The following is a 17697-nucleotide window of genomic DNA, read 5'->3' on the forward strand; positions in this document are numbered from 1 at the left end:
AGCTCACAGATGCAAACTTGGCACTGACGGGAGGGAGGAAAACCAGGATTTGGGAAAAAGCCCAATAGAAGTTAGTTTGTGTGCCTGGGGCACAGGACATTGATTTCTACAGCAAGTTCCTCAGCTTTCTCAGCCCCTGGCCCTTGTTCCTCCCCCAGTCCCACGTCATAGAGTTTAGAACTGGGAAAGGCAGGCCCACTGCCAACAGGCAGAGCAGTGGGAACCCAGGTCTTCCAGAACCCTCTACAAAAAAGTGTGGGCAGCCACCAAGGCAGACAGAGACTGACTCCTGGAATCCTGTTTTAAAATTCAAAAATTTTTTCCCATGGACACACTATTGCACATAGAATTCAGATACAACAGTGTTAATAATAATAATAAAATAATATCCATCTTTGAAGCTCTTTTGTGTCATCTCCTCAGAGAAACGTAGGAGCTATTTCTCCCATTTAAAGGATGAAAATCCGAGGAACACAGAGATGAAGTGAGCTTTAGAAGTGGAAGAAACATAGAGAAGAACAAGGAAAACTACATGCAAATAATTCTTTCTAGATAAGATTATTTTTTCCTCATAATTTCAACATATATTTAGAGCTGAGCTTAAAAGCTCAGGCTCTGGAGCCATATTTCCTCCTAAATAAACACAAGGAAACCTTAAGCTTGTCTAATCAATGGGAAGATTCACTGTCAATAACAGACCGCTTCTGCCAGTTTCCTAGCTGGGCGATCTTGGGCAATTTATATCACTTCTCGATGCCTCAGTTTACTCAGCTGAGCAGATGATGATAGTTCCTACCTCACTGGGTTTTGAGATTGAATAGGCCTGGCACAGAGCACATGCCCAATGGATGCTGACTATTCTTAGGCATAAGGCACTGGGCCCTGAGGGGTACAGGATGGGTGAGACCCACTTCTGCCATCAAGGACTAGGATAGAGTGAGATAGAATGGCACATGGCAGTTAATTTTAGTCCAGAACAGAATCAAATGTTAAATAGGGGCATCCGTGAAAAGAGGAAGAGATTTTTGTGTCTGGGAAAACAGAGAAGGCTCTCTGACAGAATTGCCTTTTAAAGTGAGTCTTAAAGAAGGAATAGAATTTCAGTAAGAGGAAGGGGTTTCATGAGTCATAGCAGCAAACCTGAAGAGATGAGAAAAAGCCCTCTGGCCTTACACAAACCCTATAATTCACCCACAGGCTTTGAGAAGATCCAAAGAAGTAAGGGTCATAGCCTAAGTTAAAAAAAATAAGTGATAGAATGCAAAATGTTGGAGTTACGCTAACATATCAAATGAATATGAAATTTAAAAACCTAGATGATAAAGTTTTATGTGAGAAAACACATATAAAAGTAAAGCTATATACCATTTTAACCCACCCAGTTAGTGTTTCAAGCACAATCATACAGCAGCTCTCTGAAAATGCGGGGCGAGAATATGCAGCCGTCATTCACATTGCTGATCAACGCAGTATTCACCTTTAGGAAGATGGCTCAAAGGTCACAAGAGAATTATCTTAGGAATTCAGCCACAGTTTGATGGGAGGATAAATGGGTGTCTAGAGAATTGGGAATTGACGGGGGGCCGCACAGACTGTCACTTCTGCTGGCCGCCACCCTCACCCCGCCATGGAACTCTACTCTCCCTACCTGAATATGTCTGGAACTCAGGAGACAGGTCTGCACTAGAGGAAGAGACGATAGCTAAATTCACTGACCACTTAAAAATGTGGCAGCGTGTTAATGACTTTACATATGCTCATTTAACTCTCACTTGTAAAGAAATCCATAGTAACATTATTCCCATTTTGTTGATGAGAATTCTTCAAAGCAGAGAGGTTGCTAAATCTGCCCAGGGTCTCGGGGCCAGTGAGTGGTGGAGCAGGATCTAAACCGAAGTCTGACTCCAGGGCCCTCCCTCTGGGCACTGGGCTCTGTTGCCTCAATTCTGAGTCATCTGCATACAAATGGGAATTGATAAGGGGATGGCCCATTGTTACTCTTGGAGGGAGTGGCGCTGTTAGTAATTATGCTGGGAAAACAGGCAAAAACCAAAACTGTTTGGGGAAAGTGGGGACAGATGATCACCCTGTTGCCTGACGCCCTGAGAATGAGTGGACATATGACGGTAGGAGAGATGAAGAAGAGAAGAAAGGAGTCATTTAATGGGCCTTGAGAAAGACCCATTTGGGGAATTGCCGGAGGCAGAGAAATGAGCAAAGGCTACGGGGAAGGACAGAACACAAGGAGGTTACAGACACCCGGCTCAAGGGCAGTTTGTCAGAGGGGAGCCGTCAGCCCCTGATGTTGCAATGGCCGCTGAAAGGAGCGACCAGGAACTCCGTGATTTGCTGACAAATATTTCTTTGGTTTGGTGGAGTTGGAAGCCAAATTAAAGTAGAAGGAGGAGTGAGTGGGAGGTGAGGACCGGGACACAACCAGTGCAAACAACTCTTTTAAAAAATGTGGCCTTGAAGCGGAGGCAAAAGATAGGGATTGTCGTGGAGGTGGAGTCAAGGAAGTTCCTTTCTTTTTTAAAGCAAGTAACTAGAATGTGTTTAATGCTGAAAGGCAGGAGCCAACCCAAGGAGACTAAAGAAAAGGCCGAATCCATAATTATCTCCTCTCCGGGGGATATCCTGGAACAAAGTCCCCGAGAAGCTGAGGGAATTTTATACCTAAGAAGGTACATCTCGGCCTTTGCAGGAGGAGAGGGGACTGTGGGTTTGAAGGTTTGAGGAGGAGTCTCTGGGAGGTCCCGTCTGCAGGCCTGCGTCCTCCCTGCAGTCTGCGGCATGGGGGGCGCTTGCTGAGCAAGAGGATTAAAGGGGCCCAATGTCTGGCAGGCACTGTACTAGGCCCTTGATATACAGGATCTCTTTTCATCTTCACTATTTTTCAGTGAGGTAAGTGATATTATCCCTGTTTGACAGAAGAGGAAAATGTGGGTTAGCGCTGTGGGCAACCAGCCCAGTGGTGGCGGTGGCGGGGTGGGGGCAGGGGGTGGGCTGCCTAGGGGGAGAGTCCACGGGCTTCATTGTCTCTTGGAAGTAAAAGCCAGGTCACCACCTTTTTGTGTTATCGGAGTAATAGGTGGGAGTTAGCAAATGTAGTTTAAGTAATGGCTCAAGACCGTAATGTGAGAGTTTGCCACAGACTGAACATGGTTGAAATTACATTTTTGTTTGTATGAATTGCTCTCATCATTTACTTTAGGGAATCCTTTTGCAAAACAAAAGTTTTAAAAAAATGAGGCCATTTGAATAAACGGCCCATAGTTTATCTTTTGCTTTTATAGGAGAAGTTACCTGCATGCAGGTATTAAGTACCTCTCCTTCATTCATAAGGATGTCCCCTGCATTTCTTCCTGTAGTCCATAGCAATTGTTCCTCTTAGGCTATTACTTTGGGAAACATACACTGCTTTAAGAACTTTTAAACTTGGTAATTTTCAGACTCAAAAGTATTTGAAATTCTTCCGTTGGTAATTTTATTTCAAAAGAATTACAAATATAAGATTGTGACCTGGTAAGGGTGATACAGATACGAAATGAATATGTCTACAGGGATTCCTGCCTCCACGAGGGAAACTTGTGGTTACCTGGAGCCCGGCTTAAAGATCATTATTGTAGTTTTCAGTTTCCATTTTTGTCACGTGACTTTAGGTGTGTTTAAGAACTACCTGAATAACCAAGTTAGAAATACGGGCTGTATGATGTGGTTTCATGATAGAGGAATCATGACAGTTGTTGGGGGCTGTCAGCCGGGTTTGCAGAATGACAGCTGTCTCGGCCCTAGGTAGACACAGGTGTTCTCTAAATTTTCACTGAAGTGATTAATGGGCCGCAGAACTCAGGCCTATTTACTATTTAGAAGGTGAGGTCATTGAGGGTGGGGGGTTAGAGTTGGTCTTTCCAGAGAGATTATTTGGCAATTATTTTAAATTTTTGACAAGTTCAAATTCAACTTAGAAAACTGACCAAATATTAAGACATAGGTAACTTGTAGAGGTGAGTTCATGAAAGATAATTATTTGCTTATCTGTACCTTTCATTCCACTAAAATTTTAGAGAATCTTGGAAAGCTCAAAATATTAGTTTGATCCCCAAAAATGCAGTTAGGAAGGAAATTATTTATATTCCCAGTACAATGTTGCATTAAGATGGTTTGTCATGCAAGAAACTTATAAACTAGTTACAAGTACTCCCTATGACTAATCAAAACATTCTAGTTGTTAGTGACTATCTCTGTGATTTAAAACTTCTCTGCAGGGTCTCTGGAGCCTCTGGCCTATTTCAGTGTCACTCTCCTGTAAAGATCAAGAAGAAAGGGAAAAAAATTAACTTAATTACTACAAAATATTGATTACTGAAAAATAAATGCTATGTGTTTGGTTTGTGATAGCTATAAAGCAATAGTGAATGATTTATAATTCATGGCTTACGAAGCTATTAAAAAATTCATTAGCCCCAAACAGGGAAATATAAGCAAGATGCTTGAAAGTAATTTATTGTAGCAGTAGCCATTATTTATGCATATTTCTGCCACAGCTTTACCCTCAGCCCAAATTTTACTTTGAAAACAGAAAATAATGCAACTGCTTATGGCTATGACTTAAGGAATCATCATAAAACTCTTTAAAAAAAAAAACAACACCTGTTTTAATTTGAGATCAGAATCACAGGTTGCAATGATCCTTCATAAACCTCACTCCTCTGGGCTCATTGACCTGTCAGTACCAGCAGCCAGCCCCTCCTTTGATTTCTCTTTACACACCTACTTCTTCCTTCTCCCTCATCTTGAGAGAAGAGCCTGCCTTTTTATACCTGCCCCTTGCACACAGAGAAATATCTGACTGTCAGTGATCCTTATTAAATGAATGAATGAATGCATAAAACAGCTACCAAAATGAGTAAGTGAATTTAGCAAATTTGAAGCAAAGGAAGAAGCCTAGGCTAATGAGATCACTGATCTACTTTCAAATTCCTTTTTTGTTTTCATTTTTTTATAAATAAAAGGAGCCCTGAAAATGGATGTTATCGGCCTTTTTAAAAAAACCAGAGATGATTTACATCTCCAAATTAGGCTTCTCTACTCACTCCTCTGAAAGAGTCATTTTGGTTTTGTTAAATTTTGTTTTCATTGCTTGGCATTTTAGCTTAAACGATTCTTTCCCACAGTGATAGTCTTGGGAGTGTCAGATTTTGTTAATCCTGTTAACAGTTGTGGTGCTTTTTATCAAGAATTTCATGAATTTCCTTTCATTTTCAGCTTTTAACTGAATCTTCCTAGTCACTTTTCCCTCCCTTCTCTTCTCACAGGCATAGCTGCATGTTTCATTGGAGAAGAACAATAAGACATTCTTAGGTGGACATTTTTGCCTGATTTTGGCTCTGAGCCTTTGTAGCAGCATTTGAGTGGGTTAAGTTCACTGGTTAGGATACAGGGCAGCCAGAATTCCTCAAACACTGTACAGCCTGGAATCTGTAGAATTTCGTTTGAGTTATTCTGGAATCTAGGTCATTATATTTTGTTATATCTCTTGCTTCAGTTTGAGATTAAGGTATGGGATGATATACACACACACACTATCATTCACTACTCCATCCCCTCCAAGTACATACACCACCCACTTCTCCTGGGCAGGCAGAGTAGATGGTTGCCTGACTGTGCCTAGGGCACACTAAAAGACCTTTCTCATTAGAGATGGACTTTGGAGTAAATCTTAACTCCCTCAAATCAGTATCTTTCCCTCTAAAATGGGAAAAATAATAATAATCTCATAAGTAGGTTAATATTTGTAAAGCACCAGCACCTAGTAGCTGCTCAATAAACAGCTACCAAATTAATTTTGTTTTTTTTCAAAATCTTTCACTTGCATCATCTCATTTGATCGTCATAGAACTCTGCTTAACAAGCAGCACAAATATTGTAATCCGTCTTTTACAGATGATTAATCTGGTGTTCTAAAACTTCCTCAGTACAGGTTGAGGATCTCTTATCAGAAATGCTTGGGATCAGAAGTATTTCAGATTCTTTTTTGGATTTTTTTTTTTTTTTTTTTTTTTTTTTTTTTTTAGACAGAGTCTCGCTTTGTTGCCCGGGCTAGAGTGAGTGCCGTGGCGTCAGTCTAGCTCACAGCAACCTCAAACTACTGGGCTTAAGCGATCCTACTGCCTCAGCCTCCCGAGTAGCTGGGACTACAGGCATGCGCCACCATGCTCGGCTAATTTTTTGTATATATATTTTTTAGTTGTCCATATAATTTCTTTCTATTTTTAGTAGAGACGGGGTCTCGCTCTTGCTCAGGCTGGTCTCGAACTCCTGACCTCGAGCGATCCACCCGCCTCGGCCTCCCAGAGTGCTAGGATTACAGGCGTGAGCCACCGAGCCCGGCCTCTTTTTTGGATTTTTGAATATTTGCATACGCATAATGAGGTATCTTGGGAATGGGACCCAAGTCTAAACACAAAATTCATTTATGTTTCATGTACACGTCACCTAAAGGTAATTTTATGCAACATTTTTAATTTTGTTCATGAAACAAAGTTTGTGTGCATTGAACCATCAGAAAGCAAAGGTATTGCAATCCTTGCCATCCATATGGACAATCATTTGTGGTTGTTTAACATCGCCATCATTCCTGACTCTGAATTCATATGTAACCAATGTGTAATCATTCTTATAGTAATTAACACAAAAGTACTTAACAGTGGAAAAATATGACATACCATTAATACAGTGAAAAAACAATGTGTTCAGGGAAATGTGGAGCTCTCAAAAAGTTTTGGATTTGGGATCATTTTGGATTTTCAGATTTGGGGTGGCTCAACCTGTAATAATAATAACGAGCTCTTATCAGCACTTACTACTTGTCAGGCATTGTCCTATCTAAACACTTTACATTTAATCCGCACATCAAATTTCTGAAGTGGGTCCTAATGGTCCTGTTTTTACAGATGAGGAAAATTAAGGCATAGAAAGGCTAAATAACTTGCCCAAGGTCAAAGAGCTAGCACGCAGAAGAGCTGGGATTCAAACCCAGGTAGTATGACTCCAAAAGCAATGCTGTTCACTAGTACTCCTAAGGCAGGCTATGGGTCACCACTGCCCATCTTGGTTCTTAGGTGGAATCTTCAGCTGGGTCTAGGAACCAAATTAGCACAAGACAGATTAACAGGAGAAAAGTATACATATTTTATTAATTTTGACATGTATATGGGGACCTTCACAAGAGAGCAAAGACCTGAGGAAATGGCCAAAGCAGAAGGCTTCTATACTTTTTAGACAGAATGACAAATTTCGTGAGAAAATGACAAGACAAAGGGGCATGAGCTAGGGGTAGTAAATTCCAGGGGAGTCACTAGGAGATGTAAGGAAGAGTATAAAGCTGATGGAGGACAAAAGTGACTTCAGTGCATTTATTTGTACAGACCCCTTGCAACATCACTTCTCAGGCACTGGTGACAGTGGTTATCTTCTCAGGGTGGTGCGGGGAAGGCCTGTGTTTCTCAGTTTTTACAGCTTGCTATAGGAAAGAGAGGGCAATTTAGATGGGCTTTTCTGCAACTACTGCATCTCAAGAGTCTTCCCCTCAACAATATTTATGTCAAAGAGGCATATTTTGGGGTGACATTCTGTTTCCTTCGACTCTTAAGTGCCTCCATTTCCCACAGTTTTTAAGTAGTGGACTTGAACTCCCATCCGTTCAGTCTAGGGCACTTTACATACATACCCTGAAAAGGAATGCATTGGGCCATTTAAACAAAATACCCCTGAAGCAGAGACAGCACTAGGTTATCAGATCTGCCAGTTTCCAGGAGAGAACTTTATTGGAAGGGGAGGATGTCGAATACCCCAGAGTAGCCGTCCCCAACCTTTTTGGCTACCAGGGACCGGTTTCACTGAAGACAATTTTTCCACAGACTGGGAATTGTTCAGGTGAGGTGTCATGGGTTGGGGGGATGTGGTGCGGAAGTGGTTCGGGGCCCGTTTCCTAACAGGCCATGGACTGGTAATGGGCCTCAGCCTGGGGGTTGGGGACCACAGCCCTAGGGGACAGGGCACAAAATATGACCACAGTGCTGGCCCAGATAGGGCACAGAGTCAGGGCTGGCATGGTATGGGGGCCCTGGAACACAACGAGAAAGGGTTTCCTTCTTTACGTTTTACATTTTGGAGATTTGAGTGGAGAAAAATACTGTTCCCAAAAACTCCTGAACTATGACAGTTGATATATGGCCCTAGCACTTTCTACTTTGGATTACGGTCATCAATGAGTATTTCTTGTTTGTTTCATAAGACCACGTTTTACTCATTTTTGTACTTCTCATGTGGAGCACATAGTAGGCACTTAGTAAGTGTGAGTTGGATGAATCAACGAATCTGAACAAATGAACATGCTTGAGTCCCAAAGGGATTTGAAGTTTGCTTTAATTTTGTTTTATTTTGTCGCATCACAATGAACTAAATCCTATTTTTAAACTTTTTTTCTGATAGCAAAAATATTTTAATGAAGATTCTTTGGGGGAAGATAAGTTACTATTTTCAACCATTCCCTTATGAAAGTCTTAATAGTCTACCTATTTTAATTTTTCAACTTTTACCCATTCAAACCCACAAATGTATAGCTTTTAAAAACTGAATGTGCAATTTAGCAATAGCCATCCACCACACTTAACTAAATGTTTATTAGTGCATAAAATCTTACAAATATCAAGCCACATTGGATTTTAATGGCTTGTGTAAGTAGACGAAGTGGGTACCATGTTCCTCCCATTTGAGATTTGTTAGCAGTGTTTAAGCATGTTTCTACCGCTTAGTCATCCGTGGATATGAGTTGTAAGTGGCAGCTTGAAATAAATGTAACCGAAAGTTTTAAAGATGAGTTTCACAGCTTTTAACATTTCATGCATCCCATGTGTTGGACAGAAAAAAACTAGTTCTCTATTCTCTCAGCTTCAGTACCTGGGGGCGTGCAAATTAAACTAACAAAGGACAGATTAATGGGAGAAAAGGCTTACAATTTTTTATTAATATTTACATGCAGGGAGTGCAGAGCAAAGAAGTGAAACTCAGGAGGGTTTGGGCTTCCATGGATGATATATCTTGAGGAATTCACCAGGAAATAAATGGGGGAGGGGATTAATGGAAGGTCAGGGCCATTGTAGTAAGGCTTGTTTATGAAAAATCATCTTGGTGCCGCCTCCCTGTTTTCAATGAAAAGGATGATAACCAGTAGGATAATTGGTAAGAGTTGCTCTTCTATTCCTGGTAAGGGGCGGAGTGTCACCTTCCTCAAAGGAAAATTTATGTCCTGGTTTTAAGCAGATAAGGGAGGGCAGAAAACTCTTTCTGTATGGTTGATTCTCAGTTGCTTTCTGCTCAAAATAATCCTTATGCTAAAGTGCGTTATTTTGGGGTGGCATATTCCGATCCTCTTCACATGAAAGCAAAGAATATTACAGCTGGAACATATCAAATCATTTCCAGTTTTGTTTTGATTGATTTTTTCCAGTCCTACTGATAAGAAATAGCTACTTCCTTGTTAAACAAATCTGGTTTTATAAGGTTTTTTGACCTAACACATGTACTCTTCCTTTGTGTTACCAGTTGCATTTCATTTAATTCTTTTTAACTTATAAAAAGCAATACAAGACTATAAAAGTTATTTACAAAAATAAGGGGGAGGAGATCATCCACAACCCTATTATTCTATGAAAAACTGTGTTTTTACATATTTCCTTTCAATGTTATCCATGCATATCTATTTTATGTAGTTTCAGTGATAGGGCACACAATATGGGATGTAACTTCTTCAACTTAACATTACATGAAAAAAAAATTTTCCATGTTCTTGCTTACTTGCAGTTCTCATCATTTAACAGCTGCATAGTTTGCCTAACCATCTCCAGTTAGATATGTGGGATGCCTCCAGGCTCTCTGCTGACGGGTGACCTCCAGCACCGGCCAGTGTGGGTGCGGTTTGCTCCTCCCCACCAGGTGAAACCTAAGCCTCCCTGAGGAGCCGCTGGCGGTTTAGAGGTCAAGCTCCAGGCCTAAACTGTCGCTGACCAAGGAGGGCTTCTGTCTCCTGGCTCCCTTCCTGCCCCCTCACCCCACTCCCAGGTCCAGGCTTGATGGAGCTGCCATGCAGGCACTGTGGGCCCACTCCCTGGGGGCGGAGGCCACAGCTCCATCCTCTTCCCCAGTTGCCTTCCCCCACTGGGCGCCCCGCCCAGGGGTGAGTCCCTCCCAGCCTCTCTCTCCTTCTGTCCTAGCAATCCACAGACCCACCCTGTGCTGAGCAAGCAGCTAGGCCATGCGCCATGGGAGACATGGTCTACCTAAAGTCCTCTGAGGTACAGCAGCTGCTCCACAACAAGTTCGTGGTCATCCTGGGGGACTCCGTGCAGAGGTCCGTGTACAAGGACCTGGTGCTCCTGCTGCAAAAGGATTGCCTGCTCACCCCCGGCCAGCTCAAGGCAAAAGGGGAGCTGAGTTTTGAACAGGATACACTGAGGGAGGGAGGCCAGCTGGACCAGATGCACAATGGCACCAGCTACCGCGAGGTCCGTGAGTTCCGCTCCGGCCACCATCTGGCGCGTTTCTACTTCCTCACGCGTGTGTACTCCACGTATCTCGAGAGCATCTTGGAAGAGCTGCAATCAGGCGAACACGCCCCCGATGTGGTCATCATGAACTCCTGCCTCTGGGACATCTCCAGATATGGTCAGGACTCCTGGAAGAGCTACCTGGAGAACCTGGAGAACCTGTTCCGGCGCATGGGCCAGGTGCTGCCGAAGTCTTGCCTCCTGGTGTGGAGCACGACCATGCCTGTGGGCGAGAAAATCACCGGGGCTTTCCTTCTGCCAGAGCACCAGCCCTTGGCCACCTCCCTGAAAGCCAGTGTGGTCGAAGCCAACTTCCACAGCTCTGTCGAAGCGAAGAAACACAACTTCGATGTGCTAGACTTGCATTTCCACTTCCGGCACGCGAGGGAGCACCTGCAGCCAGACGGGGTGCACTGGAACCAATACGCGCACCGCCACCTCTCCCAGCTGCTACTGGCCCACTTGGCTGACGCCTGGGGTGTGGAGCTGCCCGACCGCCCGCCCGCGGGCAAGTGGATCAAGGCTGTGAAGAAACAGCCTGGTCAGAGAGTTGAAGCTCAGCCCCAGGCCAGCAGAGATCGCTTGGCCTTACGGTCGTCCCCGCTCTTGTCCACTCCCGGAAGACGCCCCCTGCTCCCGTGCCCGCCCCAGCGCCTGCCCCTACCCCTACCCCTACGCCTACCCCTACCCCCGCCCCCGCACCTGCCCCTGCTCCCACAGCCTCCTCCCATCCCCCTTCACCAGGGGATGCTCCCCTTCCCGCACTGTCCCCAAGATGCCTATTTTTCCTCCGACCATACTTTCCAGTCAGATCAGTTCTGTTTCCATTCGGATGTCCCCTCACCTGCACAAACAGGATTTTCCTCTGAAACCGACTTTATGTTTGATCCCCGGCCACCTATGCCCTCCTTCCTCCCACCCTGTTACAGGCAGCCGGCCCCTGTGGTCCATAGAGGTTTTCAGCGGTGTCTTCCCCCTGGCCCCTATATGCCCTGGAGACAGCGGCCTAGACCTTCAAAGAGAAGGGGCCCCAGCCTACGCAGGCCTCAATAGACTGACCTAGGTCTTTTTCCTCTTCATGGACATGGGCGGGACAGAGCGTCTGCTGCTTCCTTTCTGTTGGCTGGCCCACACAGACTGACCTTGTTAACTTAAGCCTTTAGTTCACGTTTCCGCTTGTACGTTGCTGTTACCCAGGAAGTCAGGGAAGAGCAGTGTGACCTGTTCTTACTGGCTGTAGCCTCTTCCCCACTTCCTGTGGGTGACCCTATTTTCTTTGCCTTTTTGTAAAAATAAAATTTAAATAAAGAAGTTGTTTCACAAAAGTAGTTTTGTGTGTGCCTATATTTAATGGATGCCCTCATTTCCATTAAACAATTAGCCCCATAAGAGCACGAACAATATCTGCTGCATGAATAGTTATGGCGTCTACTTGATAAACTATTCAAAATAGTTTGTGTAAAAGAATTCTCCTGAGGCATTCCATAAAATGGATCCGATTCCTTACAAATAAGCCTAAGAACTTTAACTTTTCATAATCATACTTTGCCAGAGATTCTCAAAGAATCATTGAATGTTTGAGCTGGGAAAACTAAAGACATAACATTTAACCAACATTTACAAACAAGGAAACTGAGGCTAAGGGAGATGAGTGACTTAATTTAGGTCACACAGAAAATCACTCCTCTAGGCTTTTCTAGTTTATGCCAGTTTCCAGGTTATACCAACTTTGAGACCATAGAACTAATTTCTACCACAGCAATATCAAACCAAGAAGATAAGTCTACCAAGTAGGGTCTTCTTACCATGAAAGCTGCAGCAAAAAAAAAAAAAAAAAACCTGAGCCCCCATAGCTTCATAATCAGAAGTCTATTGGTTAGAGTTATGCATGTAAGCTAGAGTGGATGGTATGTTTGTAACTTAATGATTCCTTGAATAGTCCTGATTTTTAGACTTGAGAAAATTAGAGAAAAATAAGCTGTGCTTAGTGGCAATGTGAATCATTGTTCGAGAAGAAAACCACAATATGGAAGGGACCAGACAGTGCAGAAATCTCTTCTGTGTCAACTCTCCACAGGTGGCCACTGCCATGTCGTCTCTGAATTTGCAGGAATGTTAACATCACTAAGACTGTTTAAATGCTAGGCCTTTGTCACACTGGATTAGTGAATTGTTAATACTTAGATAAAATAGTCAAAATTGATATGATTAAATTGTCCAAATGTAGGATTTTTCATTGAACTGATGTGACTAGTTTATATGTCCTCAATACCACCATCCTTAAATTTGACAACAAGGGTAAGGGAATTGTTACCAGTTCATGAAATCATGAGAAATGGATGATATTATTAGGGAAGAAATACATAGCAGCTTTTAATCCACTAACACTCATAGGATTCCTGGAGAATAGGGCCTTCATTTTACTTATCTCTATGTCTCAGATCCTAGCACAATGTCTGCCACTTAGTAAGTACTGAATAGTGTTTCTTAATGAATCAGTGAGTGAATGAAGAGGTGGCTTATAAATGTGTTCCTGATGAGACTACAATCCAAGTCTATAAACTGACATTTAATCTTTGTAGTACATCTGAAGAACTATTGCTGAAACAGTATAATGATGATCTTTGACGACCCTGGAAAAGTGGTGCCTGCAAGTCAGGATTTGCCAGAATGCCCCATCAGAGTGAGGAGAGGGGACCTGTATGACCAAGGTAAATGTTCTAATCCCCTGGAAATTAGGGTACCAACCTGTGAGATTTCATAATATTAGCCATCAAGATGACCCAGATGCCTTCATTCTGGCTTTACATTTCCTAAGCAACACCAAGCAGTGGTTAGCAGCTGAACTGAGTAAGCTGACATATTTCAATGTTTATATTTTCATGAATAAACCAATAAATTGGGTGTTCTGGTTTATATCTCTCTTTTGTAGGTTATGTTAGTATGTCTGACTCCTCTTTAATCTGATCAAGCTTGAGGAACCAAGGAGAATGAGTTCTTAGACATACAGTGCTGAGGACCAGATGAATCCACTGTATCGTGCATTCAATTACATCAAGGATTCGACAGTTCTGTTTCTCAGATGGATAGCAGTGCAGGTAGACTCAGACAGGCACAGTCTTTTCCTTCACAGATGTATTAATTTCCTATGGCTGCTGTAAAAATATCACAAACTTGGTGACTTAACACATTTTTATTCTTACACAGTTCTGGAAGTCAGAAGTCAGAAATCCATCACTCCAAAGTAAAACCCTTACTATGTCCTACATGATCAGGCTTCTGCCTGCCCCTGCAAGGTTATCCCCTGGAACTCTCTTTATTGCTCATCATTCTTTCAACCACACAGGCCTTCTTTCTGTTCATACAGCATGTCAGACTCTTTCATAACTTGAGTCTTTGCACTTGCTATTTCCTTTGCCTGGAATGTTCTGCATTCCAGTTTGAATATCTTAGTTTGAATATCTAACTCTTCATCCTTTCGTCCTCACCTTGCAAGTCCGCTCCTAAGAGGCCCTCCATGACCATTCAGTCTGAAAGTACTACGATGATCTGTCGTCACACTCCTCGTTGTCTTTGCATTGCTTACCGGGTTTTGCAATGGCTTCAGTAGTCACTCCCCTTCTAGAATGAATGCTCCATGAGTCTTGTTCCACTGTTAAGTTCCCAAGGCCTACTGGCATAGTGCCTGGCAAAGCGGTGTTCAGGTATATTTGCTTCAGTTAAATGTTCAAGAATATAATTAATTCATATGGTATACTCAACTAAGAATTCAATTTATATAAAATTGAACAGCATTTGATTACTTTTCCCTAGAAAATGTCTACAGATCTCTCCCATAACTTTACCTAAGTCATGGGGGGCGGAGGGGGCAGGCCCCTTCCGCCATCCCAACCCCCACCCTGTCCCCCACCCGCTGGGGGGAAGTGCCTGACAGCACAGTTCAGTGGTGCTTGCATTTAATTTCATACATATCCTGGCTTTTATCTTCCAGCCTAGGGCTTTCTTTTTTGTCCATTTTTGCTATTGTAGCCTTGCTCCTTAAATCAGGAAACCTAGCATGGTAATCAAGTTATTGTCTGGTAAAAAGAACCAAAACTATTCAGCATTTACGAGAGAAATTATTGCTCTATTGTTAAGATTTAGAATGCAGGGTTCATTTGGCTTATTCTCCAACCTCAAGAAACGACAGCTCTCAAAGCATTTCCTACTTGACTCTTGCCTCAGGTTTTCTGGAAAAAGGGGAAAAAAAAGTAAAATTAATGATTAAGTTGACATCATCCAAGCATCATGTGTTTCTCACAAGATTCTATAATAATATGTTATAATGAAGCCAAAATTTTGAAGCTGTAATGATATTTGTCCATATGTACAAAGAAAGCATTTGAACGAACTGAAACTTGCAGCCCGCTGTGGGGTCAGCATCTAGCATCAGCTCTTTCTCCAGGGTCAGCCACAGAGTTCTTGGCTCTTGCTGCTGGGAGGCAACATCCACTGTAAATTCTGGAGTTGTACATACAAAGTGGCAGCTCCATCTCTTGGACAACTTTATGTTCATGAATTCTGCAAAGGTAAGTTGTTTTGAAAACTTAGAATCACTAAGATTCATGTGAGAGAAAAGATTTACCATGGTTTTAAGCTGTTGTACGTTTGTTTCTATAAACTCTGAAACAATATTCTCATTGTCACAACTTCAAGGAAGGCCTCTACTGATGAATGCTTAATTTATAGATATGTAGATAGTCCCTGGCTTATGATGGCTCAATTTACAATTTTTCAACTTTACCATGGTGGGAAAGCAATGCACATTCAGAAAGGAAAAGAAAAAAAACTGTCCAATACTTTCTCCCAGTGCTGGGCAGCTGCAGTGAATTGCAATTCCCAGTCAGCTACGATAACCAATACTCTACAAGGCCAGGTGGTTTTGCCCAACTGTAGGCTAATGTAAGTGTTCCGAACACATTTTAGGTATACTACACTAAGCTTTGATATTCAATATATTAGAGGAATTAAATGCATTTTCTTTTTCTTTTCTTTTTTTTTTTGGAGACAGTGTCTCACTCTCTTCCCCGGGCGAGCGCTATGGAGTCAGCCTAGCTCACAGCAACCTCAAACTCCTGGGCTCAAGCGATCCTCCTGCCTCAGCCTCGCAAGTAGCTGGGACTATAGGCATGCACCACCATACCCAGCTGATTTTTTCTTTTTTTAGTAGAGATAGGGTCTTGCTCTTGCTCAGGCTTGTCTCAAACTCCTGAGCTCAAGCAATCCTCCTGCCTCGGCCTCCCAGAGTGCTAGGATTACAGGCGTGACCCACTGCGCCCAGCCAGCATTTTCGATTTATATTTTCAACTTATGATGGGTTTATCGGGATGTAACCCCATCATAAATTGAGAAGCATCTGTAGTTTTTCTCACAAGACCACCTATTAAACCTCAAAGAAACATTTCCTAAAACATGTCCCTTTAGCCCATAATCTTTACTGCATATGCATTCTATAGGCAAGGATGTTTGTAAAAGGATTCATTCTATAATTGCTCCATCTGGAAATTCACAACAACCTTTCATAAATTAGAGTCTCTGAGAAGTTCTGCATGAAATAAACTTCATTAAATGTGTTTAACGTAGTATTTCGCAGATGTATTTAACCCAGAACCATTTTTATATGTAGCATCCTTTAAAAACATTTTGGGAAATAATATTCTCGAGAATGCCAAATAAAATAGTTGAGGTAAGTGAAGAGAAAAGGTTTGCAAGTGACATTTTACATTCAAAGCCCTTTTCTAATGTAGCATTGTAATAATCTGTTCCTAAATATCAGGTAATATTTGTTAGGTAAGCCTGGGACACGCATGGGAATGTCGTTAGTGGAAGTGGGATGAACTGGACCAGCAACGATTGCCCTCTCCTTCCTCCAAGATGGGAGAGACACTGGGACAGTCTATCTTAATAACAAGTTCTGTGGTGTGTCTGGTCCAGCCCAGGTGTTCCTTGCCTGGCACAGGGTCACGGAATATCCCAAGATGCATCCTAGTGGAGCATGGTAACTGAGAAGTAGAGAAGAAACAGAATTCTGCAGCTGAGCACACAGTCATTCCGCAAAAGCACACCCTATTAACACTTAACAATGTTAGGAGCAGGAAAGGGGCTTTCTTAGAAGAACAAGAGCACCAGCAGAAGCTGCAGTGGCTGGGCCAGACACCCTCGATGGAGAAAAGACAGCCAGCTCATGTGGTCTGAGGAGATCAGTCTGAGTGCTGGGCAGGCGTGCTGTAATCACAATGTCTCTGACCTGGCTGCTAAGTGGCTTCTTGAGCTTGGCTTTTTATCTTCACTTCTCACGCCCTTGTCTACTTAGCATTGGGCTAATTTTTGGTGAATAGTCTTTGATCTTGTGTTTCCTCGAGATAGTTATGTCACTCCACCAGATCGATCCTCTTCATACCATCCGCTCTTCCCTACCTGCACATGCCCTAAGGCCGTGGTTCTCAAACTGCATTTAATGTGCATCAGAATCTCCTCGTGGGTTTGTTAAAACACCATTGCTGTCCCCCCAACTCCCCAGAGTTTCTGATTCAGTAGGAGCCCTAGAATTTGCATTTCTAGTAAGTTTTCAGATGATGAGGACCACACTTTGAAAGCCACCACTGTAAGTTTTTTTCTTCCAAAGAAACAAAAATATAAAAAGAATCATGTAATCTCACTCATGTAGCTATAACCTAGATTTAATCATTGTGAGCATTTTGCTGTTTTTTTCTTTATCTTTTTTCTGAAGTATTTTAAAGTAAATTACTTCACAATAGTTCATCTCTAAATATTTCATATGTGGGAAATAAGGACATTTTCCTATATAACCTCAAGATTAGTATCACATCTAACAAAATTGACATAACTTGCTGTTGTCATCTAATACTCAGTCCCAAAAATGTTTTTCACTGCTATTCAAACTGGGATCTAGGGGCATGGTGGCAGGCATGTAGTCCCAGCTACTCAGGAGGCTGAGGCAGGGGGATCCCTTGAGCCGAAGAGTTCAAGGCTGCAGTGAGCTATGATCACACCTTTGCACTCCAGCCTGGGAGGCAGAGCAAGACCC

The 17697-nt window shown here is 42.6% G+C and overlaps 1 protein-coding gene across 1 annotated transcript; it reads left to right on the forward strand.

The window, feature by feature from the left end:
- Positions 1-2861: 2861 nt before the first annotated feature.
- Positions 2862-11663, forward strand: PCED1B (PC-esterase domain containing 1B). Its single transcript, XM_069491214.1, has 2 exons — positions 2862-2904; positions 10278-11663. Exon 2 carries the CDS (start codon positions 10326-10328, stop codon positions 11661-11663), a length of 1338 nt encoding a protein of 445 aa, XP_069347315.1. The 5' UTR covers positions 2862-2904; positions 10278-10325.
- Positions 11664-17697: the final 6034 nt, after the last annotated feature.

The sequence above is a fragment of the Eulemur rufifrons genome, chromosome 16, assembly GCF_041146395.1.
Source record: "Eulemur rufifrons isolate Redbay chromosome 16, OSU_ERuf_1, whole genome shotgun sequence".
NCBI lineage: Eukaryota > Metazoa > Chordata > Mammalia > Primates > Lemuridae > Eulemur > Eulemur rufifrons.